This window comes from Micromys minutus (genome assembly GCF_963924665.1).
Source record: "Micromys minutus genome assembly, chromosome: 16".
Classification (NCBI taxonomy): Eukaryota; Metazoa; Chordata; class Mammalia; order Rodentia; family Muridae; genus Micromys; species Micromys minutus.
This window is the reverse complement of record NC_137985.1, coordinates 17,700,572-17,726,074: the sequence shown is the minus strand read 5'-3', so window position 1 is coordinate 17,726,074 and position 25,503 is coordinate 17,700,572. Positions and strand designations below refer to the sequence as shown.

Here is a 25,503-nt window from a genome sequence, read left to right as displayed (position 1 = left end):
CTCACAACCATCTATAATGGGATTTGGTAACCTCTTCTGGTGTGTGTCTGACAGGTACAGTGTACTTATGTATAATAAATCTTAAAACAAACAAACAAAAAACTAGATGTCAGAGTAGAGGAAGGCTGGTTGGAAGAGGGAGGGCCAGCGGGAGTTGTGGGGTATGACATGTGTATAATGGAAATATCACAATAATCGCCCCTTGTGGATGAGTGAGACAGACACCATCTATCCTAGACAGAGACACCTTCAACACTAACACTTGGAAGGCAGAGGCAGGTGAGTTTAGTCTTGTTTTTCTCCTGGATGAAATAAGCCAATTCAAGCCTAATTAAAGTTTATAATGGCAGGTTTGTTGGGTGCCAGTCTTGGGCAGGTTCACTGATGTAACGGGTCAGGGAAGTTGTGCAGACAAAGGCAGGGGGTGGGGCAGAGACAAAAGCACACAAGCAGAGGAGACAGAACCAAAATGTCTAGGATATATTAAAGAGCCTCTCCGGGAGAGGAAGGCCATCCCTTGGGTAGAGTGTGGGGTGTACACACCTACCATGCCCTGTAACAGGTAGGGACTGAGGAACACTGGGAGAACTTGGAAGCCAGGTCAGCTTTATATATGACATATAAATATATATTTATACAGGAAGCCAGGTATATATGACAGGCACCTCAGCGGCTTGTCCTGGGTCTGAAACCCAACACAGGCCACACTGTGAGGCCCTGGCTCCAAAAATACCAAACACAACAGGCAGAAAGCAAGTCAGCTTGGATTAAATGCTGGACTCCACAGCTACAGACGCTAACTTTGCAACCAGCGGCACAGCAGACACTCCAGCACAGCTTAGCAAGATGGGGGTTCTCGGAACACTTGTACCCCCACACTGAGCAGAGCCAAGCCAGGCTGGACCTTGTTGGCATTAGACATAGCTGAGAGGAGCCCCAGGTTCAGGGAAAGACCCTGCCTCAAAGAAATAGTTGGGAGTTTCAGGATACCCAATGCCCTCTTCTGGCCTCCACACAGAGATGCATATGTGTGTGCACAAATGTTTACAGTCACACACACAAAAGTATTCTTTGCACAAGCCTTAGGACCTGTTCAAGTTCCCGAACCTGGGTGAATGTGGAAAAGTGACTTCACAGAGCTGTCCTCAAAGCCTCCGGATGCCTCCCCTGCACGCCATACCTCACACATGAACACACATAAGGATGACAAAGTTTCCAAAAAGGAATTTAATCCATCACAGTAGGACATTTTCAGCCTATAAAAACATCTGAACAAGGGTTTCTAAGCAGTTCCCACCACTCAAAGCAACACACACAGGCCAGTCCTGAGATGATTCCATTAAGATAATCTCTGTACACAGAGCATTGCCCCAGCCTAGCCTGGAGAAATGCCACCGGCAACTGCAGCAATCAGGGTTTGCAAAAATAAATAGATTTCATACACGTGTGACACAGCACAGAGCTCCTTACAAGGGTCCTAGTGGGCGGGGCAGTGCGTCCTCATCCTGAGCAGCGGGGGACCCTTCAGGTGAATCCACACAAGGTTCCCACTGTCTTCTCAGGGTACCCGTGTGGCAAATCTGTGGCAATTTCTAAATTCCCACAAATAGCCTGGATTATGGGATTTCTTTTGGATTTGAGATTCACAAGGTCTCACTGTGTGACCCAAGCTGGCTTGAACCTCAGACATGTGCCTGCCTCTGCCTCGAGTCATAGGATTAAAGCCAAGTGCCACCACGCCTGGCTGATTATGAGCTGGAAAACACATGCAAGTCTCTCCCCCACCCCCCATTTTTCCTTTCTTTCTTTCTTTTTTTTCTTTCTTCCTTTCTTTTTTTGTTTTGTTTTATTTCCATTTTTCCTTTCTGAAGCAGTGTTTTATTGTGTAGCCCAGGCTGGCCTCCAATTCCTGGCAAGCCACCTGCCTCAGGCTCTTCAGTGCTAGGATTTTGGGGTGTACCACCACACCCAGCTAAGCCAGGGAAGTCTCTGTGAGTCATTGTTACCAGAGGAGCTGAACAACTTCTTTGTGCAGAATCAGAAACTACTAGGTAGAAGTTTAAAGTAAACAAACAAACAAACAAACAAAAAAAAACAAACAAACAGGCCCTGAGTTCCACCCAGCACAAAGTCAATGGATCTCAGAGCCTGGCAACCGTCTTCTGTAGTGAGTGATTCAGGGCCACTTCTGGCCTGAGGTTCCATCCAACACACCAGGGAACAGTGCAACCTAAGAGATACATGTGGACCACGTTGGTGCCAGACACAGAACGGGAAAAGTGCAGAGAGAATTGAAGTGCAAGCCTCACACAGACAACTGGGGGCTGGACACTGGACGGAGGTCTTGATGGCCACCCCTGAGCAGGACACTTAGACAGCACAGGGCAGGACTCCTGAGCAAGGCAACCAGATGTCTCAGGCACTTCATAAATATTAAGGGGGAATGGCGATTCAGGCTTGTCCCTCCAGGAACGGGTGAAGTTTTGGCAAAGGCATGAGCAGGCATCAGTCACTGGCAGCTGCTGGCCCCAAGATCCAGCAAGATCAGTACTGAATGTCACAAGTCACTTTCCTGGCTTCTGCTGGGCTTGAAAGACCTGATGGGGGTGGCAGAGTCAGGCAGGAAGGCGCTCAGGGTGAAGGTCAATGCAGGTAGTCCTGAGTTTAGGGATTGGCTATGGTACCTGGGACCCAGTCATTAGTGCCTCCGTTGTTCAGAACAACAGGCTTCTCTCTACCTGAGTGGATCTCTTCCTCCTAGGTATTAGTGTTCAGAAGCTTCCGGGGCAGCCTCTTTGTCTTCCAAGGAAAGAAATTTGGGAGGAAAAAGAAAAATCCCAGGCAGAATTCCCATCTTGGAGCACAGCCAGTAGCCTTTTCTGTCCCCAGACAATAAATATATAAAACAGAACCTGGGGCAGACAGGCTGCTGAGCTTGGCCCTCAGCCCAGCTTTGCTCTTATCTTGCTCTGAGCAATACAGAGACCACTGAGGTGGCAGGACCAGGGCTGGATGGGGAGGTGTGGAGAAAGTGTTCTTCCTGCCTAAGTGTGGCAGCGGATCCCGGAGAGAAATGGCGTCCTCCAGCTGTTCATGCGATATCATCCTCCAGGCTGACCATCTGTCTCTGTCAGCAAACAGGAAACACAGGAAACAATCAGACCAACAGGACTACACACATACAGAATCCACCCTCCTTCTGTCCTCTGCACACCACCAGAGGCGGCCAAACACCTAAGACTGGGTAAATCCTCTTGGGAAGAACTTACACTAAGGCTCACAATGCCCTCCTCTCCCACTTCTATATGTGTCTCCCCCATGTTTCTTTTTAATTTTTAGAATCCTTTCCTGTGTGTGTGTGCATGCACGCACATGTGTGTTTTGTCTGCATTAAAGTCATATGTGTGCCTGACACTGAGAAGGCCAGAAGGTATCAGATCCTCTAAAACTGGAGTCGTAGACAATTGTGGGCTACCATGTGGGTGCTGGGAATTGAACCTAGGTCCTCCAGAACAGCCAGTGCTCTTACCCACAAAGCCCCTCCAGTCTTCCCTCATGTTTCTTAAGCGCATTAAGCCCAAACTCATCACAATTTGAATCTTTCCTCTTTATACTCTCCCAGTTCCAGGGCCACACAAAGGATAAAAAATGGACTCTCTATATGCTACTCTACTACGGGTCTACTGGGCCGATCACTGGGGGGTCCTAGGCAGGTTCTACCACTGAGCTGTGCATACCCCTGCTTTGGGCTCCTTTCCTTCCACTCCACCTAACTTCTGTCCTTCAGCTTGTTTAATGTCTCCTCCTCCCTCCCACAAAGGGCACACTCACAGAGGGGTAGGTGTAGCCATCCTGGCTCCGGCAAATGTGGATCTCATCCTCTGTGGTCTTCTGGTAGACTGGGTTGTCAAAGTTTATGCTGTTGATGTTCTTCAGCCTCCAGTTTCTCCACAGTAGGATGGCCCCGAAGAGAAGGAGGGCCACCAGTGCTGTAGGGAGGGAGCTGGTCAGGGGGCACCCAGGAAACCCCGAAGCTACCAGGCATTCCCACCCTGGCCCTTCTATATGACAGTGATCTGTTCTGAACGTAAAATTATACTCACCTATCATACAGAGTACAAGACAAAAGAGGGTGGTGGCACAGCATTCGCTGGGGAGCCTAGCACCTCAGGGGAATGAGGCAGGAGGATGCTGACTTCTGAACCAGCCTGGGCTCCTTAGCCTGACCCTGGTTCTATTCTTCTGAGATTCTCTGTCAACTTTGCTCTGTTTTATTTTTTGAGACAAAGTCTCACTATGTAGTCCTGGCTGTTCTGAAACTCCCTCTGAAGACCAGACTGGCCTCAAACTCAGAGATCCTCCTGCCTCTGCCTCCTGGGTGCTGAGATTTAAGGCATAAACCACCATGATTCTTATTTTCACACAGAATTAGGTTTTGTTTGTTTTTTTGTTTTTTTTTTTTTTTGAGAGTGAAACCCACTGTCTAACCCCCTTGCCAGTCTAGAATTCTGTGGGCAGACAAGGCTGGCCTCAAAAAACCCTCTGCCTGTGAGATTAAAGTTGTATACCACCACCAGGTACAATCTTATCTGTAATGAATGAAAGGAGGGGATTACAGGCAGACAGGAGCGTCCCTTAGGCAGGGGTGTTCCATTTGGGGTCAGAACTGTCACCAGTTGGCTAAGCATGGAGTCTCAGGAGCCCCACAAGGCCAGCAGTGCAGCCAATACTTACCAATGGGGAGGAAGATGGACAAGAACCCCACACCGTGCGGCTGCTCCTCCTTCCCTCTGCCAGCCATGTTACCCTGGACTACAGTAAGAAGAAGAAGGTGAGGAAGCTCAAAGACAGATGTCAGATAGGTAGGACATGTCACACCAGTGAGTGCCTGACATGTCTATTACCCTGGCAAAGTTCAGGGAAACTGGGGTGTTACTAAGGTTCCTACAAAGTCACATGGGTTAGTCTGTAGGAAGCCACCCTATAGTGTCCACAGGGGACAGTTCCAGGATCCCTAGAGATGCCAGACATTTGCACAAAAACTGAACCCACATATAGACACTTTTCACAGTGGGACCAGCAAAATGTCTCAGTGAGTATAGGAGCTTGCTGCCAAGCTTGCTAACCCGACTTTAATCCGAGGTTGCACATGGAAGGACAGAACAGACTGCCACAAGCTGTGCCTTGACCCCACAGGCACGGTGGCCAATTCCCCAACCTCACCAAATACATCACTGAAATTTTTTTTTTAATGTAGTTATCAAATGAAGGGTGGGCCTGCCTGTTACCTTGGTGGGACACTGTCACCGACTCCACTGTGCTGAGCCCTGGGGTGTCCACAGGCTGCCTAGAAGTGCTGGTAGCTAAGGGATCCTCCTTCTGCTTCGGTGGCCCGGCAGCTGATGTGGTGACCACAGGCCCGATGGCAGATGTCCCCTGGGTAGTCAGTACAGTATCGACTTCTGAAAGACAATAGACATGTCCTGATTACCAGGGCCAGGGTGCTCTGGGTGGAACACCGGTCACCAAGTTCCACGGCATCAGGAATTGAGCAAAAGCAATGAGTCAGGAGCTGGTGGCCCTGTTCCTTATGTTATTCCTGAGGTTTATTCCAGGAGAACCTCAAACATGTCATTCCTCTGCCTCGGTCTCCAGATTATCAGCTATCCTGTTCTTACAATAGGATCTGCAAATGTTGAGTACACTTTGATCCCAGGGACGGTGAGAGTAACCCCAAAAATTCACATGTTAGAAACCCAACCACCCAATTCTTACTGATGAGAGATTTTATTTCATTTCTCACTCAGTTTGTGTCTGAGTCAGGGTCACACCATGTAGCTCTGGCTGTCCTAGACTCATTATATAGACCCAGGATGGCCTCAGACTCAAGAGATCTGGGATTTAAGGTCACGTGGCAGTCAGAACAAAGCCTGGTAGTTAGTCCTCTCCTTCCACCATGTAGGATCTAAGGGGCAAACTCAGCGAGCACCATATTTGGGAGCTGTGAGCGGCCCCTCGTGGGCATGATGCTCAGCAGCGAACGAAACCTTTCAGAGGTGATTAAGACTCAGTGGGGTGAGCCTGGCTGTGGTGGCACACACCTTTAGTCCTAGCCCTTCAGAGGATCTGAGTTCGAGGCCAGCCTGGTCTAAAGAGCAAGACAGAGGAACCTTGTCTTAAAATACAATATGATGACAAAAAAGTAGACGAGGTGGTAAGGGCGGGCCCATGACAATGCAGACTGGAGGCGTTATAGGACAGAGGTCTGGGGGTGTGGCTCTGGTAGAGCGCTTGCTTCCCCGGCATGCCTTGTGGGAAACCAGGGACAGTGAGCAAGCATCTCTGTCATCCCAGCACTCAGGCGATCAGCAAAGATCCTCCTCAGGCTACACAGTATTTGAGACCAGCCTGGGCTACATGACACCCTGTCTCAGAAGAGCACGAGAGGGCCTGAACCCACAGGATAGAGGGAGAGAACTGACTGCTACTAGTTGCTCTCTGACCGCCATACACACACACACACACACACACACACACACACACACACACACACACACACACACACAGTGGCACTTGCCCTCCTACCAAAACAATTGTTCTTTGAATAAATGAATAAATAAAATGAGAACATTTGCTTTGAGTCAAGGTGTAAGACCTTCCCTATGTCTACCAGATGCTGGAATCATGCTCTGAGACCGCTAGAATCCAAAACCAGGAGCCACATAAGCTATGCTTTATAAGTTAGCCAGTCTCGGGCAATCTGTTCTAGCAACAGAAAATAGAGACAACTCCAACTGAGCCTTTCTCAGATCATATCAGCAAAAAAGAGGCCTTCTTACTTGATACCTTGGTCTGAAGTCAGACTACTTCCACACATAGCCTAGAGACAACTAGACCCCAAAGGGGACCTACGTCTAAGTGTACTTTGATTTGAGAGGCAGAGACCCTCATTCATGAGTCCCCAGACAGCTGGCTGTCTGGGCAGCCTTGGCGGGCTCAGGCACGGACACCTCTGGGGACTTGTGCCCTACCTGTGACGCAGCTCCTCATGTCCTTGGCCAGCAGCATACCATCAGGGCACACACAGGTGAATTTGGGGGAGTGGGTACTGATCTGTGGGGCGGGCAGGCACAGGTACTGGCAACCACCATTGGGGAGAGCTGTTGTCTCACACCTATTCACCCCTGGGAGGAAGAAGAGAGAGGTTCATAGAGAAGAAACCGACAACATCTGATGACCTGGAGAGTCAGAACAAATCCCAGAGCGATGGCTGACATTTCTATTATTGGGTACAGGAAGGGTGCTGGACTCATCTTCAAATAAAGCCTGAAGACTCCAAAAAGTTCTGGGATAATGGCAGAGAAACTTATTTGAGGACAGGGGCGGAGCTTACCTCTAGGCTGCGTTATGTTGTGGAACAGGACAATGTCCTCCGGGGACAAGAGGTTTTCAGCCACCAAATTCACGTCTGAGCCCGTGAGGCGATTGGCACTGAAAATGGCTTCATTTAGGACATCTGTCCAGTACACTTTGTCCTACACGGGTGGTGTGTGGAGAAGGGGAAGAGCCCGTTAGCCCTGCAGCAGCACAAATCATCAGCCAGCGCCCCCAAACCTCTGGGGTGCTCTAAACATAAGCAACGCTGGCTGAGGTAGAAATGCAAGAAAATAGACAGTAAGTCTCCTAACCATTCTCTGTGTGTATGTTGTATGTACTTTGCATGCATGTGGAGGCCACAGTCGATGTCAGGTGACTTTCTCAACTTCTGCCTTAATTTTTCTTTCTTTCTTTCTTTCTTTTTTTTTTTTTTTTTTTTTTTTTTTTTTTTTTTTTTTTTTTTTTTTTTTTTGGCTAACAGCCCTGGAACTAGCTCTGCAGACCAGGCTGGTCATAAATTCAGAGATCTGCCTGCCTCTGCTTCCCAGAGTGCTGGGGTTAAAGGTGTGAACCACCACCCAGCTTCCCACTTTAATGTCTGAGACCGTCTCTCAGTGAGCTCACTGAGGCTACACTGGCTGGCTGGTGAGCCCCAGGCATCTTCCTGTCTCTTCATAAACTCTGGGTCCCACTCCTAGAACCACAAATTAAATAAAAAACAAAACAGCTCCACGAAAATAGCTGTAATTCTAATACCTCTCTCTAGATCTTTTACTCTTGGCTTGAATGGACAAGGCAAACCTATGGTGGGACCACACTCCCTCACATTCCCGGGGTTCACCTCATAGATGGCCAATGAGAAGGGGTGGGCCAGCTGCTTCTCATCCTCCAAAATGGTTTTCCGGTTGCCCCCATTGACATCGATGCTGGAGATAGAGTGGAGTTTGGAATCAACCCAATAAAGGCGGCCACTGGGAAGATCTAAAACCCACAAACAGATGAGGAAATACGGAGAGGTGAGAATAAGATTACTCAATTTGCCTAAATATTCCAGTATGTTCTAGAAGATTCTAAAATGTTCCGGAAAGTTTCAAAACATACCAGAAAAATTTCGGGGCATTAGATGAGGGTAAAGGGTACAGCTTTGGGGTGCTCTCTAGTTACATATGAACCTGAAGTCCACACTGTACCTTCTGCCTCAACCCAGTAACCCTTCCAACTGCATAGGAAGGGAGTAACGCCAATTCCGTATTCTCAGCTATGTACTTTGTCTTCTGCACTGTGCCCACCCCCAGCAGGCTAGACCACCCGTCAGATGACATACCTAGTGTGATGCCATTTGGCCACTGGATGTCCTCGGTTACCAGAGAGTAGATGTCTACACCATTCAAACCCCCTTTCTTGATCTTGGCAGGTGTCCCCCAGTCTGTCCAGTACATGAAGCTAGGAAAGACAACAGACCAAACAGAAGAGATATGAGGCCTCTCAGATGACAGGCTTTCCCTAAAGTCAACCAGAGTCGGCTTAAGCAGTTAGCTCTCAGTTTGGAACCACACCCGTCTCTGTACATGATCGGGTGAAGCTCGAACTCAGAGCCTCATGCTTGCAAGGGAGCCACATGTTCCCTCCAGCGCTCCACCCTTCCACCAGTACCAACTACAGCTTCTGCTGGGTTCTACCAGTCAAGGGCTGCCACCTGGATGCTCAGCCCGTCTGGAAGTCTAGAGTTAAGCCAAGCATGGTAATGTACACCAGTAATCCCAGCCCTTTCAGAGGTGCCAGAACATGGCAAGTGTAAGGTACGCCAGAAGCAGACAGACACCATGAAACTGCTCCTATGTGGACATGGGTCTGACCTGACAGGGATAGAGCATACAGGGCAGATGGTTGGTTGTGCCTCCCAACACTGTCCAGAGTTTCTCTGTGGGTTGGGCCCTGACTAGTCAGCAGTGAGATCTTATAGACCATCTGATCTCCATGAACGGGGGAGCAAAAGGGATCCTGTGTATTGTTGTGTGCACGTGTCTGATGTAAGTGGACAATAGAACATGGTCTCAGGGATGCCCTCCGTGGGGCCGGTGGGATGACTTAGGCATTGTTGCCAAGCCTGACGACCTGAGTTCGGTCTCTGGAACTTCCTGGAGGAAGGAGAGAACTAACTCCCGACAGTTCTTTAGAAGCCTGACCTTGCCTGGGAGACTTGGGTATAAAATTAAGTGGTTGGCATCAAAAGCCGTGTACCACTAGGCCCAGTTTGTTTCTTTCTTTCTTATATTGGGGATGGAGCCCAGAGCCTCCTGCATGCTGGGAAGGTATACCACCACTGTGCCCGTGCCCAGGCTAGGACACCGTTCTTTTCTGACTTACAGCACCTTTTAACTGTGACCTCCTTCTTTCTCTATCACCATAATGCAGGACCACACATACTTCTCTGTGTTCTGAGGCAGAGCCCATATCCCCAGCACCTTTATTTTATTCAACATGTATTTCCCCATCACATGAACACACATGTGTATGTACTCATGCAACATTGGGGGTATGGGGGGCTGGTTCTCTTCTTTGACTGTATGTGTCCCTAGAATTCATAAACACATATTTCAGGCTTGAAGGCTTTATCCACTGAGCCAGGTTTGGTTTTGTTTCTTTTGAAGATTTTGTTTTGCCAGGCAGTGGTAAGGTGATTCATACCTTTTATCCCAGCACTTGGGAGGCAGAGGCAGGCAACTCTCTGAGTTCGAGGCCAGACTGGTCTACAAAGCTATTTTCATGACATTTAGGTCTACGCAGAGAAACCCTGTCTCTGCCTAGCCACCACGTCCACCCACCCATCCACACAAAAAGATTTCATTTTTAATTATGTGCATGTATCTGTGGACCATGTCTGATGAAGCCAGAGGCATCAGATACCCTGGAGCCTTTGCTAAGCCTCTATTTTGATTTTTTTTTTTTTTTTTTTTTAAATAGGAGCTCTCTTTGCAACCTGTACTAACCTGTAACTCAGCCTCCTCAGGGCTGGGACTTCAGGTTCAAGGCACCGTGCTGCCTCCTTCACTGTCATTCCTACAGCTTGGGGACCACCTCACATTCTCCTGAACACAGCTCTGGACCCCCTCACCTTGGGTCATTCTATTGTTCAGCTCTGAGGACACTCACCCATGCACAGGGTCCACTACAATGGCTCTGGGTCTGGACCCTGTCTCTTGGAACAGCGTTCTCCTCCTTACACCCTTGGTGTCAGCCACAGAAACACTGCCTGGGACTGAATCGGTCCAATAGATGTTGCCGTGGATCCAGTCTACCGCCAGCCCGTCAGGTGCATGCAGGTCCCCACTGATGATGGTGTCATAGGACAAGCTAGGAGCCTGGTCCATCAGGGCGCTGAGGCAGAAGAAAGGGATCTCATTAGAGCCTGGGGACTGGGCCTCACTAGGAGACGGGCTGTCAAAAGGGCGGTGGGGCTGCAGCTCACCTGTAGATCTTTTTTTGGGATAGGTCGGACCAGTAGATTCTGTTGTTGGCCACCTCGGTGTCCAGGGCCACCACATTCTTCAGGTTGGGGATCAGGCTGGTATACTCGCTGCGGTCCAGGGTCATCTTCCGTACCTCATGGCGGTTCGTGAAGAGCAGATAGCCTATGGAGCCTGAAAGGCCACGCAGGGTGGTGAGGGGGTGGAAACCAGGGCTTCACGTACGCCAGGCAAGAACTCTGCCTACCGAGCCCCAGTCCCTGGGACCCATTTCTCCAGTAAGAGAAACTAGGGAGGTTAAAGAGGCTCAGGCCACTTTGTACCTTCCTGTCTCCCACATAGGTGACGTCTATAGGTCCCCACCAACCAGAATCCTAGAGAGATATCCATAGGGAGAGGCTTAACAGTTTTGAGCCCCAGAGCGGAGCTGCCAGCACCACCTCAGCTTGCCAGTGCTCACCCGCAGCCTTGCAGGCCCTGGTGTGTGGGTCCGTGTGGAAGCCGGCTCGGCATTCACACTTGTAGCTGCCCGGTAGGTTCACACAGCGCTGGCTGCAGGTGTCCGGCTCCTGACACTCGTCGATATCTGTGTGAGTGGACAGAAAAAGGTTTTCTCTAGGGGAGAGGAACCCTTTCCACAGGAGAAGAAAACACGTATCCTCCAGTGGGCAAGTGTGGAATTTGTCTCTTATTCATTTCCTTTTTTTGTTTTGTTTTTTATTTATTGTCGGTCTTTGTATGTAGTCCTAATGGACCCAAAACTTCCTATGGAGACACCCTAACCTTGTACTCAAGAAATCTGCCTGCCTCTGTCTCTCAAGTGCTGGAATAAAAGGTGTTTCACACACAACTTGAACTCTTGTTATTTTCTGAGACATCTCACACAGCCCAGGCTGGCCTTGAACTTGCAACATAGAAAACCTTGAACTTCTGGTCCTGTTGTGTCATGTCCCAAGTGTTAGAATCACCTGTGTGGGCCACCATGCTAGGTCTGCAAGGTGCTGGGGACAGAACCCAGGGTTGGCTGCCTCTGAGGCAAGTGCTCTAACAACTGAGCCTTGATTTTCAGTGAGGGCCCCAAAGGCAGGACTCCAGTGCACTTGGTTCCTCAGTCAGGCCAGTGTTCAGTGTTCCCTTTTGGAACTCTCCTAATAGCTCTAAGAAGTGAGGACTGCACTCCTGTTCACTGAGCAAGTGGGGAAACTGAGGCACAGGTTCAATGGGTGACTGGATGTGCTGCAGACCCACCTTCACACCGGTGGAGGTCCACCAGCTGGAAACCGCTGGGACACAGGCACTCAAAGCCAATCTTGAGGTCCTTGCAGATGTGGGAACAGCCTCCATTGTTGTCCAAGCACTCGTTGGTCTCTGCGTGGGGTTGAGAAAGCAGACCGGATATTCTAGCACCTTAGACTGTCTGCGTGGGGCTGAGAAAGCAGACCGGATGCTCTAGCACCTTAGACTGTCTGCGTGGGGCTGAGAAAGCAGACCGGATACTCTAGCACCTTAGACTGTCTGCGTGGGGCTGAGAAAGCAGACCGGATGTTCTAGCACCTTAGACTGTCTGCGTGGGGCTGAGAAAGCAGACCGGATGTTCTAGCACCTAAGACTGTCCACTGGAAACACTGGGACATTGCGGTCTTTGCAAGGCACTTTGAAAATGTTTCATTTTTATTATTTTGAATCACGTGGATGAGTGTTCTGTATGTGGTTATGAGAACATGCATGGGGGGGGGCAGGAGACAGATCCCCTATAGGCGATTCTGAGCCATCTGACTTAGTTGCTGGGAACTGAACTTAGGTCGTCTGGAGGAATAGCCAGTTCTCTTAATAGCTGAGCCATCTCCAGCAAGAACATATTTAAGTGCTAGGAACCTGAACCAGGTCCACATCCCCCAGTACCCCTCTCCCGTGCCTTCCCTGGCCTGGAGCCTAAGCTCTGTCTATGATGTATAGTGGGCCTTTTTAACACTGTGGGGTACTGGGCTCCCCAAACAACCCGCTCTGTCCAGCACCCCAACACTCACCGCACTCCTTGATGGGTTCATCCGACCAGTCCCGGCAGTCACGGGCAGAGTTGCACACCTTGTCCCAGCTGATGCACTCCCCGCTGTGGCACTTGAACTTGTTGGGGCCATCACACTGTGTCACTGAGAGAGGCAAAGACAATGGTCAGGCTTTGCCTGTTCTCTGTAAGATGATCCTTCAGACCTGGAGTATGTGGCTAAGTGGTACAACCCCCGCCTGGAGTTCCCCAGTGAGGCATGTGATGGGGTAGGCCTGCCCCAAGTCTCACTTTGTAGCCTTACTGGCCTTCAACCGAAATTTAAGGAGACCCTCCTGCCTTAGCTCCCGAATACTGGGATTTCAGGGCTGCCCACCGTGCAGGCTGTAAAGAATCTCCTGGTGGTGCTTTTCAACCCCTCTATCTGTGCAGGAGACCCAGGGCCTTGTGTGGGTAGACAAGTGCTCCTTCGCTGGGCCAAACCCCTGGGTACGGGCTGCTGGGAGCTAGGCAGGCAGATAGGAAGTTAATGTTTAATGGGAAGACTTTGTTTAGACTCTGCATGATCAAACAAGTCTTGGAGAGAGAGTTCAGCGACGGCTGCAGAGACGTGAATTTTTGCTTGAATTGGGGTTTTATTTATTTATTTATTTATTTATTTATTTATTTAATTGAGTTTCTTAAACGGAGGTCTCAGTATGGTCCAGGCTGGCCGCGGGTTTATGTGTTAACTACCTCAGGCTCCAGACTGCTGGGATTATAGGTCTATAACACCATGCCCAGCATGGCACTGTGCAGTTAAAAAGCAACAAGTAATTCTTACCCTGGCAATGGGAAGCCTTGAGTTCAACACACACACACACACACACACACACATACACACAAAGGGAAAAACAAACAAACAAACCCAGAAAAAAAAAAACCCTAAAAACCTAACATAAAAATAAAAAGGGTTGTGGTTTATTTGTTTATTTTAATGAGAGCTGTTCTCACGTTTGTTGCGTAAGCAAGGCTGGCCTTGACCTCCTGCAGCCCCCACACGCTGGGGTTAAAGGCGTGCGCCACCACACATGTGCACGCAAGGCAAAGGCTCCACCCACGGCTCAGCCCAGACCACCTCATTTAATGTTACGTGTATGTTTTTCAACTTGCAGGTCAGTTAGGTGGAAAGTGTCACGAGGCCAGGTGACGTGAGTCTGATCTCAGGACACTCATGGCAATGGGAGTCTAACAGCTCTCATCAGCTCTGGAATGTTCTTCTCACAGAAGTGGGTTGTATGTATATCGCTAGAGTCTCAAGGACAAAAGGCAGCTTCGCCCAGGAATCCCTTGGTAGAATGCTCACACCTATGAAGCATGAAGCTCTGGGTTTGATCCACAGCATAAACAGCACAGCAGGGCCTGCCCGGGAGCCCAGCGCTCGGGAGCTGGGAGGCAGGAAGACAATGAACTCAAGGACACCCCAGCTACATAAGGAACTTGAGACCAGCCTGGACTACGTGAGAACCGTCTCAGAAATAAATAAAAAGTACTTGAAGCAGGGAATCCATTTTGCAATCCGGCTAAGTGGAAGGAGGTTCAGCAGGGGGCAAGTAACTTAAAACAAACCAACAAAAAGAAAATACGCCTCCTAGGGGCCTGACGTCCCTCTCTCGCCTGAGACCAGCAGTACCCCAACTTTACAGGAATGCTTATAAACAGCAAGGCTCTGAGAAGTGGGAACAAGAACAGGAACCGGAACGGGTGAGGGACAAAGGTTACCATTGACACAGTCCAGCTCGTCACTCATGTCCTTGCAGTCATGTTCACGGTCACACTGGCGGCTACCGTGGATGCAGGAGCCATCTGCACACTGGAATTCATCAGGCCGGCAAGTGGTCACAGCTGGGGAGGACAGGAGGACTGTCACAAGAAGCACCAACAAGCTGCTCTGCTTAACTGCAGCCAGAGAGGGCTGGCAAGATGGCTCAGCAAGCAAAGGATTGCCAGCCAGCCCAAAGCCCGAGCTCAAGCCCTGGAATCTTCGTAGTGGATGGGATGGTGAGAACTCACAGTTGCCCTCTGACCTCCGTATGTGCTCCCACACATATATGTCATATACACTAATAATTTTGCTTTTAAATAAATCATGCAGGAGATTGAAACCTGGGACTCATAAATGTGTGGTGTGGTGTTTGAATGAGAATGGCTGAGGTTGGCTCATAAATTTAAATACTTGGCCCCCTGTTGGTGGAACTGTTCAGGAAGGATTAGCAGGTGTGGCCTTATTGGAGGAAGTGTGTTGCTGGGAACAGGCTTTGAGGTTTCAAAGGATTCTCCCCCTTCCCAGTTAGCACTGCCTCTGCCTCATGCTCCTGAACCACATGTATGCACTCAGCTTTAGCTCTAGCACCACGCCTGCCTGTCTGCTGCCATCCTCCCTGCTGTGATGGTCACGGACTCACCCCTGAAACTGTAAACCTCACTAAGCTCTTTCTTCTGTAAGTTGCCTTGGTCACTGCCCACAGCAACTGAAAACGAAGACACTTAGTAAGTGAACCACAGACTTGGTCCTCTTAAAAATTCATTGTTCCAAAGAAAGAAAAAACATGGTCTGGAGAGATGGCTCAGTGGCTAAGAGCACTGACTGCTCTTCCAGAGGCCCTGAGTTCAAGTCCCAGCAACCACATGGTGGCTCACAGCCACCTATAATGAGATCTGATACCCTCTTCTGGTGTGTCTGAATAGAGCAACAGTGTACTTACATACATAAAATAAATAAATCTTAAAAAAAATAATAGAAAAAACATTTCTTAAACCCATCTTTGGTTAATTTTTTTTTTTAATTATTTCCTTTGGATTTTGGGACAAGTTCTCTCTAGAAGGACCTGGCTTTCCTGGAATTCTCTATGTAGACTAGGCTGGCCTTCAACTCACAGAGATCAACCTGTTCCTAAAGGTGTGTGCCACCATACCCAGCCCTTATCTTGGCTACTTTTTAAATTGTATTACACAGTATGTGTGTACGAGCAGATGCGCTCTCTTACATTCTCCTTCCCCTGAGTCAGGGTCTCTCAGTGAGTTGGGAGCCAGGCTGGTAGCCAGCAAGCTCCAGCCATGTTCCTGTCTCCACATCCCACAAGCGCTGGACCCGCAGGGTTGAGCTTGGCTGCGGCAGCAGGTGCTCTACCCACTGTGGCAACCAGCCCTCATCCTTTCTGGGCAGTCTGGTTATTGCTAAGCCCCAAGCTCCCCAGGCAGGGCCTGGGGAGCCATTCATCCATCCCTCCTCCCCAGGGCCTTACCGCAGTGCTCCTCATCCGACTTGTCCTTGCAGTCAGCCTCGCCGTCACAGACCCAGCTGCCATGGATACACTCATTACTGCCACATCGGAACTCGAGGGAGGAGCAGGGGCTGCTAACCGGTTTGGAGGCGGTATCTTGGCCTCCGCAGTTCTGTGGCCACTCATCGGAGCCATCATCACATTCGACATCCTCGTCGCAGGCCCACAGGCTGGGGATGCACATGGAGGAGTTGCAGCGGAAGTGAGCGGGGCCACAAGTGGTGGTCTCGCAGCGGGACTCGTCAGAGCCGTCCAGACAGTCTCGGTCTCCGTCACACACAAACTGCCGGGAGATACACTTGCCGTCCTGGCAGCGGAATTCATCCAGGGAGCATGTCTTGGGGGCTGCGGGGGTGCAGAGGGAGGAGAGCGCCCTGTCACGCTATGGCTCACACCACCACACACTAACCTATTCACAGACAGGACCCTGGGCTTCAAAAAAAAAAAAAAAAAGAACAATCCATTTAGCAGACAGAGCCTCGAAGGGCCATGGTGGTTGTAGGCAGGGACCCAGGAAGCTACAACTCTTCTCTGCCTCAGTTTCCTTGTTCATGTGGTCAAGTGTCAAGTCAGTTGTGTACCCATGAGACCCTCATCAGGGTGGGTATTCTAGGCAGGGGCTGAGCCACATCTTAGTGCTTTAGGTTGTGTTGTGAACTGCTTGTCTTGCTGAATGTATATAAATTACACTCTGGTGAGGGTATGTACGTATGGGCAAACCCGCGTTATATGTAGATAATACTCAGGGTTCGGCACTCTTTGTCCCAAGTATCCACTCTGGGTCTTAAGAATGGATCTGCACGTATGTGGTGTGACATCGGGACACACAGCTGACGTCATTGGCGCCTTGAAAATCAGCTCTCATTGATTCCTAACACAGCTCAGCCTTCCCTGCCGATGTGGTCACTTAAGGCAGGGAGACAGCCTACGTGTGGGCTGCCTGGTGACAGTCATGCAAGCATACCACCTCAATAAATGCTTCTGATGTTCATGAGAGGAGGTATCATCTCTCGAGGTGGGACTTGAACCATAGGAGCAACCACACAGCACAAGATGGGCCAGCACATGCACACACACACACACACACACACACACACACACACACCACACCCAGAGGGTCTGAGCAACACTTACAACAGCCTTGTTCGTCTGAGCCATTTTCGCAGTCTGTCTGTCCATCACATCTCCAGGATTCAGGGATGCATCGGCTGACACGGCCCCCACAGCTGAATTCATTGGATTTACAGGTGACAGACACTGGGGATAAAGAAGAGCCATCACCCAAAAGGAATACAATTTGGTTAGGCCAGGTTCATCTCTGCTGTGTGTGCGTGTGTGCGCGTGTGTGTGCTGGTGTGTGCGTGAGTGTGTGTGTGTGTGCAGCCATAGCATATGTGACAGTCACAGGACAGCAGGAGTTGATTCTCTCCTATCATATGGCCTTCAACTCACATTGTGGACGTTGGCCCCAAGCACCCATGCCTGCTTAGTCATTTCCACAGCCCCTCATGGTAACTGCACACTGCTCTGTTAGTGAACCAGTATGATGCAGGTCACAGCATGAGGTCAGGTGTGAAGCCTTCCAAATCCATCATCAGAGCATACAAAATACTTTGGATTTGGGACATTTGGATCAGGGATGGTCACCCTGAGACCTCTTCAAATTGATGACTGAACTTGCCATTCCTGGGCTCCTCGGCAGGACATTAGCCTGGTCTAGAACTCTGGGTCTTGGCACAGTAGTGGGGCCCCTGACTAGAATGTGCAGGGCCATGGATTCTGTTTCTACAGCCACCAACAAATATAGGGAACTTACTGCATGTCTCAGGGGACTCGTCAGAGCCATCTGGGCACTCGGGGGTGCCGTCACACACCCACTTGCTGGCGATGCATTTCCCATCTCTACACTGGAACTCCTTCTTGCTGCATTCATCTTTTGCTGCAAGAGTAGAAGGAAAGGAAGGGTGTTGTCATCAGCAGACAGCGGAGACGGCCTCATCAGCTAGGAAGGCACCAGAGATGGCAAATGTAACCGGTGCAGCCAGGAAAGTCTCCTGCCCCGAAGCGGGCAGCAGAGGATCACCACATAAACCCAAAGAGGAAATCCGTCAGGTCTTAATACCGACATCTGAGCTGTTGAATAAAGTTTTAAAATGTACCGAATTTAATTAGTTAATTCTTTTTAAAATCTATTTTGAGACAGGTTCCCACCATGTAGCTTTGGCTGGCCCTGAACTTTTTATAGAACAGGATGGCTTTGGTCTTACAGAGATCTGCTGCCTCTGTACCAAGTAACCAACAACTATCAGATCCTCGAGATGGAAACTGTCTGACACTGCTACCTCAGCCAAGAACCTGAGGTTAGAAAGGACACGGACCTGGGGACGGACGGGGGGGGGGGGGGGGACAAGTTTATTCTGCTTTAGGACCAGCAACGAAATGACCCCTAGTGACATAGTGCTACACTCAGATCGGTGCCCTGCTCAGCCGTCACCAGAGAAGCTTCCTCATACAGAGACTCACGCCCGTGTTGGCATGACCCATAACTATTGTGTTTATTGGCAACGAAAAAGCATGTCCCTGTGTTGTTAACTGCTGATTGCTAGGCCGGTGAGAGACCTTGGAACATTCAGTACTAAACAGGTCTAAATCTCTCGCCTCAGGGCTCAGGGAACCCAAATGAGGAGGTGGAACAGTTGTGAGCGTTGGCGGAGACCAATAAAGCAAGGCCTCTAGACACAGCTAGGCTGACACAAGTGAACTCACAGACACCATGGCAGCAGGCACAGGATCTGCACAGGTCCAAGACAGATGGTCCCAGCCTTGCAAGAGAAACTGGACATGACACCCCAGCCCTAACTCCCACTGTCAACCGCATACAGCAGAAAAATGAGATCTCTCCGGTGGAGTCTGACTGAGCACACACACACCACACCAAAGCACAGGCCCCACGGCAGTAAATGGCCAACACAAATGAACTCAGCGGTGGTTTGGGAGATACTTAGCACACATTTTCTTTGGACTTTTCTTTTTCCCCCCTTAACTTTACTGGTCTTTTGCTTATATTTTATGGTTTCCAATTAATTATGTTTTTATAGACTTTGCATGTATGTGTCTTGAATATGCATGTCTCTTTTGCTCTTTTTTCCTGTTCATTTAGTTTTATTCTCATTTGATTGTTTGTTAATAATATTTATTTACTTATTTTATGAGTACACTGTTGCTGTTTTCAGACATACCAGAAGAGGGCGCCAAGATTCCATTATAGATAGTTGTGAGCCACCATGTGGCTGGTGGGAATTGAACTCAGGACCTCTGGGAGAGCAGTTGGTGCTCTTAACAGCTGAGCCATCTTTTTGCCTAACTGGTTTCTAAAGAAGGAGAAAGAAGAGGAACTGGGAAAGGAGGATGGGGAGGCCATGAGGAAGAGGAGCCATGATCAGTATATGCATGGAAAATACTGATTTCCAATTCAAAAAATAGTAATATATAGGTCACCCTGCCTGGCCAATTTTTAAAAGTTTTATTTTTTTTTAATTTTTAATGTTATTTATTTATTTACAGCTCAAATGTTAGCCCCTCCCAATCTCCCCTCCCAGAGTCCCTCCCCACACACCCTTCCCTGTCTGCACCGAGAGGGTAGGGTCCCACCCTGATGCATGAATTCTCTGCAGGATTAGGAGCATCCTCTCCTGCTTTTGTTTTTAAAGTTTCTTTGTGTAGCTCTTTGGCTGTCCAGGAACTAACCAGACTGGCCTTGAACTCAGAGATCCACTCGCATCTGCCCACACCCGGTGCCCCCCCTCATCACAGCCCAGCTTCACGGATCTGAAGCTGCCTTAACTGAGATTCCACACCCCAGGCATCCCCTCTGCTGTTCCCATAACCCCTCTCAAGTCCCAGCTACACGGTAACTCATTCTGTGTTTGGTTTTCCTTTAAACAATGTAGCACTGAGTACCTCTAGCTGGCCCGGAACTCTCAAGGATTTGCATTAACTGTGTGCACCACATTGGTGGTGCAGACAGTCCTCTCGCCCAGCTGCTGACCTGACCAGGTGACTCACTCACACAGCATCTGGCCAGCAAAGGAAATGACTCATCCCCTTCTCGACGGTGGCAGATGGTGGTGAGCAAGGCCACTAGAATTCCAGGAGTGGCTGGGTCGGAACAAAAGGAAGTTCAGAGGGGAGTCACCCCATCCCAACGGCTGAAGCCTAGTGACAGGTCACTGAACACACTCTCACTTGAATGACACCCAAATCGGGATGTGGGTGTGGACATACCAGCCACACCCAGAGCCAGTGGGAGAGCATTTGCCCAGCATGCACAAAGCCAGGCTACATCCCCTGCCCTGCATCAACCAGGCCAGGTGGGACAACCCTGCCTGTCACTCAGGAGCTAGAGGCAGGAGGATCAATGGCAAACTCCAGGTCAGCCTGGGTTACACAAGGAAAGACCTTGCCTCAAGCAAACCTAAGAAATAAAGAAGGCAGGCTGGAGAGATGGCTCAGTGGTTAGAGCACTGACTGCTCTACCAGAGGTCCTGAGTTCAATTCTCAGCAACCATGCGATGGCTCACAACCATCAGTAATGGGATCCTACTGGTGTGTCTGAAGACAGCGACAGTGTGCTCACATTCACTCAATAAATAAATCTTTAAAAAGAGAGAGAGAAAGGAATAAAGAAGGTCTGCAGGATGGCTCAGTGGAAAAGGATTGGCCACCATTCTTCTGACCCTGATGGAAGGACAGATCCCTCTCTGTCCCTTGTCCACACATACACAAAACAAACAAACAAATAGATGCTGTTGTAAAGACTTAAAAGCAAGCTAGGTGTGGTATGTACCCCTTTAACCCCAGCACTTGAGAGGCAGGTGATTCTCTGTGAGTTCATGGCCAGCCTGATCTACAGAGTGAGTTCCAGGACAGCCAGGGTGATAGACAAACAAAATCAAGTAAAAGGCTAAGTCAACACGCAACACAGCTCTGCAGCCTTGACCCTCAGATCTCGAACGCCATGAATGACGAATCTTGAACAAGGTCACAGAAACCGAGAAGGGGGATGGTAGTGGCAACCTTAGAGTTTTGGTTTCTTTGAAAAACACAGATGTATTCTATGAATATGTTTTCATTTTAATCCCAGGTATGGGGTATGGGGCTCAGACTGCCCACAGGTGCTGACTAGGATTTGCTTCATGCTCTAGCTGGGGCATGATTTTGCCAGTGGCAGTTTCCCTCCCACCCTCCCTCTCTCTCTGATAGGTCAGACTAGAGATCGGAGAAGTCCCCGGCCCTCCCAGGCCCTCAGACTACTGAAATAGCAGAGAACACCCACCACTCTTTCCCAAGCCGAGGACAGATGGCACGCAAAGAAACCAAAACAAGCCAACTAGTGGCACACACCTTTTAATCTCAGCACTTGGGAGGCAGAGGCAGGAGGATCTCCATGCGTTTGAAGCCACCCTGGTCTAAAGTGAGTTCCAGGACAGCCAGGGCTACACAGAGAATCTCTGTCTCAAAAGACAAAACAGAAAGATAATTAACCAAAATAAAGGAAGTTAAAATACTTGGCAAAAGCGATTGCCTAACACACAGGGTACTTTGGGCTCTACCCAAACCAACAAAGAGCAGGCCCATAGTCAGGTGTTAGCATTCACCTGTAATTCCAGCATTCCAGATGCTGAGGCAGGCAGGTTACCGTGAGTTCAAGACCAGCCTGGGCTACATGGTAACTTCCATGCCAGCTGGGTTATATAGGGAGACCTTTGTAAAACATAGCAGTGGTCGTGCTGGGGTTGCTTCTTAGTGGAGTTATCTTAAGTATGTGGAGATTAAGTTAGGGAAAACATCCTACTAATAGGTAGTGACTGGCTGTGCAGAAAAGGGAGCCAGCCTCAAAAAGATATTAAGTTTATGTAGACCTTAGGCTCATAGGTTCTACACACACACACTGTCATCCTTAAATATCTCTTAGGTCTGGACCCCAGGGTACAGTGAACAATTTAAACAAAGGCGGGAGACATCTGGGCAGGTGAGAGTTACAAGCAAAGATATAACCAGAATGGTTTTTAAGACTTATTTATTTTATGTATGTGAGTACACTGTCACTGTCTTCAGACACACCAGAAGAGGGCATCAGATCTCATTACAGATGGTTGTGAGCCACCATGTGGTTGCTGGACTTTGAACTCAGGACCTCTGGAAGAGCAGTCAGTGCTCTAACCACTGAGCCATCTGTCCAGCCCGCCAGAATTGTTTTTAAATACAGTGTTCTTTGCTAACGGCTGTCATCCTGGGTTATCTCACCCACTTGCCAAAATTATCCTTCTCCTAATAAAGACTTAATGGTGGACCAGGACTTAACGATAGTTGTCACCTGAAGCCCTGCTCCTTGAACTGTCCATCAGAGGCATGTTTTTTTTTTTTTTTTGATGTGGGGAGGAACCTAATGCCTGGTTCTAAGTCAGGGCTGTCTCCTGTTGTTATGGGAACGAGGCCCAATGGGAGGTCAATCCTGGTGAACAAACATTTACAGAAGTGTTTTCACAGCAACCGTAAGCTTCAGGGTCGGCACCAACATTTCTAACGGGACTGGTCCACATGTGCTCACCCCAGTCACGGCGCTGGCCATGCCCGTTCTACTGTGTACCGCCTAAGCAGGTTTGTTAGTAAAGCCTCCGTTTTACTACTTTACGGTTCTCCTGCACCAAGGTGGCTCAGGACCAAAAGTGCTCGCCAGCCTGGCCAGCCTGCCTAACGTGAGTTCCAACTCCTGCCATCTCCATTGGGTTGATCAACTCCACTCTTAGCAACCGAAGCTGATTTGCTTCACATGCCCAGAGGGTGCAGATGCTGCTGATGTAATTAACCAACGCAGCCAAGCAATAGAGGCGGCTAGAGTCTTATCAGGAGGGAGCAGGGAGATAAAGAGCCCTAAGTGCTCAGAGCCAGGAGCGTTGTCCTCCAGGTTTGGAATCTCAGGGATGCTCAGGTGAGAGGCTCCCAGTGCTCGGGAGTCAGGGGCAGGGCTAGCCTGAGCTGTACAGTGAGACTCTACTTAAGAGAAAAGAAAAGAAAGAAAGAGTGAGGAAGAGAGAGACAGAGAGACAGAGAAAAGGGGAGAGAGAGAAAGGAAGGAAAGGCTGGCACAAATGAACTGCCACAAGGCCAGCCTGGGCTACATAGTGAATTCTGGGACAGCCTGGGCTACAGAGTTAGATACTGTTTCCCCAAAAATAAATGAAAAGAACAAGAGAAAAAAAAAAATCCAACCTTACCCAGTGTTTTACCAGTTTTACTCAGCAAGAAATGTGAGAGACAGATGAACGTGGTACGGCACATAATGGTGCAAGCAAACCTGTGCTCTCCTGGTGTCTGACAGACCCCTGGCATATCTGACACCCCTCACATCGACTGCTGGCTCTGTGTGTGTGTGGAGGCCAGAGGTCCAAGTCGAACGTTTTCCTTAGTGTTCCTCCTCCTCTCACTGCACCCAGCGCTCCCCCTCATCCCTGGGGTCCTCCCAGCGTGGTCATTTCAGGCTGCCCCACAAGTGACCGCGCCACCAACTGAGCCACCACCCCAGCCCCCAGATCTGCTCTCGAGCAACCCGAAGATGTGTGCACAGCAGATCTTAAAACAGACAAATCATCCAGTTAACGCACGGAAGCTTAACACAGAACAAGCCGTGGGCATCACTGCTAAGGGCATGAGAGAGGATAACAGAGGCGAGAGTCTGGGGAGCCCAGCATTGGGCCCTCTGGCCTTCCTGTGAGAGTTTGCCTCAGTGTTCAACCTGGTGTGTTCCCTCTCTCCTCTGTCTCTCTGTCTCTCGTCAGGGGTTCACTGTACAGCCCTGACTGTCCTGGAACTCACAGGAATCCACCTGCCTCTGACTTTCGGGTGCTGAGATTAAAGGGGTGCTCCAGGTTGCCCAGCTCAGCCAGGCTGCCTCAAGGGAAAGTCCCCAGGGACTGGACAGCTGACAGCCACTCATGGCTAGCTGAAGGGAACTCCTTTCAAGCTCCTGCAGGGTCAGAACTTAAGCTGGTTCTGAGGAGGAAAGATCAATTAAAATGTGCTTGTGCCAGACTGACTGACAGAAAAGCAGTAACCCAGCCTGGGGCCTGAGTTCCAAGCATGGCCCCAGGTTCTATCCATGGCATCCCCAAATCCAGGCTCGGCGGTGCATGCTAGTCACCCCAACACTCCCAAACTGAGGAAGAAGAATTAGGAGCTTAAAGTCATTCCAGACTATACAGTGACTTACAGGCCAGCCTAGGCTACATGAGACCCTGTCTATAAAGTGAGGGGGAGGTGGAACATTTGTCCCAGTGTGCATGGAGTTCAATTCCCAGTGCTGCAAAAAACGTTGTGGGTGAGATTGTAACACCATCTAACTTCCTGTCCAAATTCCAACCTCTCTCCTAAAACGAAAGTCCACTTGGCTGATGGTCTCGGCTACCAGGGTCTGGGTTGCCAGAGGCACACCTATGAACCTGACCAGGGAAGTAGGGACAAGGACTCACACAGGGGAACAAGGCCGGCCCGGATGTGTAGCCCCACCCAACCCGGGAGGTTCATGCAAGCCACACCCCTGGGCCTCATTCTCTTCCTCCATTGGGCGAGGGGAGTGGCTCGAGTCTCGCCTGTTCCGGCTGCACCCAATAGGAGTTCGGGGGTGCGGTGGGAGGTGGGGTTAGGGCGGAGTTTTCGGGCACGCGGCGGCAGCGGGGTTTGAGTATAACCGTGGAGACCCCCCACCCCAAGTCCTATACCTACGTCTAGCGGACCCCAACGTTGAACAGCTGGGCCTGGGTCTTCCCAGTCCTTAAAACGAATAATGGGAGCCCTCTTCTTGGACTCCCTCACACATAGCTCTAAAGAACACCGCAGACTCGGGAGAGCACCTACCCATCTCCCCGAAACCCACTCTGACTACCAACAACTCAGGCTCCCCATTTCCAGAACAGTTCCCTCCAGCCACGTGGGAAGGACATCATCCCAAGTTCTCCCGAGTGATTCTGTCTCTCTATTTCTCGTTCAGAAAGAAAGCCACTCGGGGCTCCCCGAGTTCGCCCCGAGTTCAGGACGACTGACTCTGACCCTGGGCAAGCTCCTGGAACAAGCCTTACCTGCAACTCCAGCAGTCAGGAGCAGGGCGATGGCCCAGCGCAGCATCAGATCCACGGTGCTCATCCTCGCCTCTGCGTCGCGTCCCCACTCGGATCACAGACCCCGAAATGTTCCCGCTGCAAACACAGGATCACGGGCCCCACGGTGTCTCTGCTGCAAACCCGGGGTCGCACGCTCCACGGGGTCCGGGCTGCAA

At 49.9% G+C, this 25,503-nt stretch overlaps 1 protein-coding gene across 1 annotated transcript; it reads right to left on the bottom strand.

The window, feature by feature from the left end:
• Positions 1-1,238: 1,238 nt before the first annotated feature.
• Positions 1,239-25,503, bottom strand: LDLR (low density lipoprotein receptor). The gene is made up of 18 exons (XM_080930670.1): positions 25,307-25,503; positions 17,989-18,111; positions 17,307-17,429; positions 16,134-16,517; positions 14,611-14,733; positions 12,872-12,994; positions 12,093-12,212; positions 11,305-11,430; positions 10,847-11,018; positions 10,531-10,755; positions 8,702-8,820; positions 8,219-8,358; positions 7,394-7,535; positions 7,032-7,184; positions 5,289-5,462; positions 4,735-4,812; positions 3,832-3,989; positions 1,239-3,127 (listed from the first exon to the last, which is right to left on the bottom strand). The coding sequence occupies exons 1-18, from the start codon at positions 25,368-25,370 to the stop codon at positions 3,092-3,094; spliced, it is 2,583 nt and encodes an 860-aa protein (XP_080786796.1). The 5' UTR covers positions 25,371-25,503; the 3' UTR covers positions 1,239-3,091.

Excerpts from the sequence above, each read along its gene's own strand:
- LDLR (XM_080930670.1), bottom strand. The coding sequence starts at position 25,370 with ATGAGCACCGTGGATCTGATGCTGCGCTGGGCCATCGCCCTGCTCCTG. Across the intron at positions 17,430-17,988 it reads CGAGTCCCCTGAGACATGCA|TGTCTGTCACCTGTAAATCC; the intron begins GTAAGTTCCCTA and ends CTTTATCCCCAG. Across the intron at positions 3,128-3,831 it reads ATGGCTACACCTACCCCTCT|AGACAGATGGTCAGCCTGGA; the intron begins GTGAGTGTGCCC and ends GTTTGCTGACAG.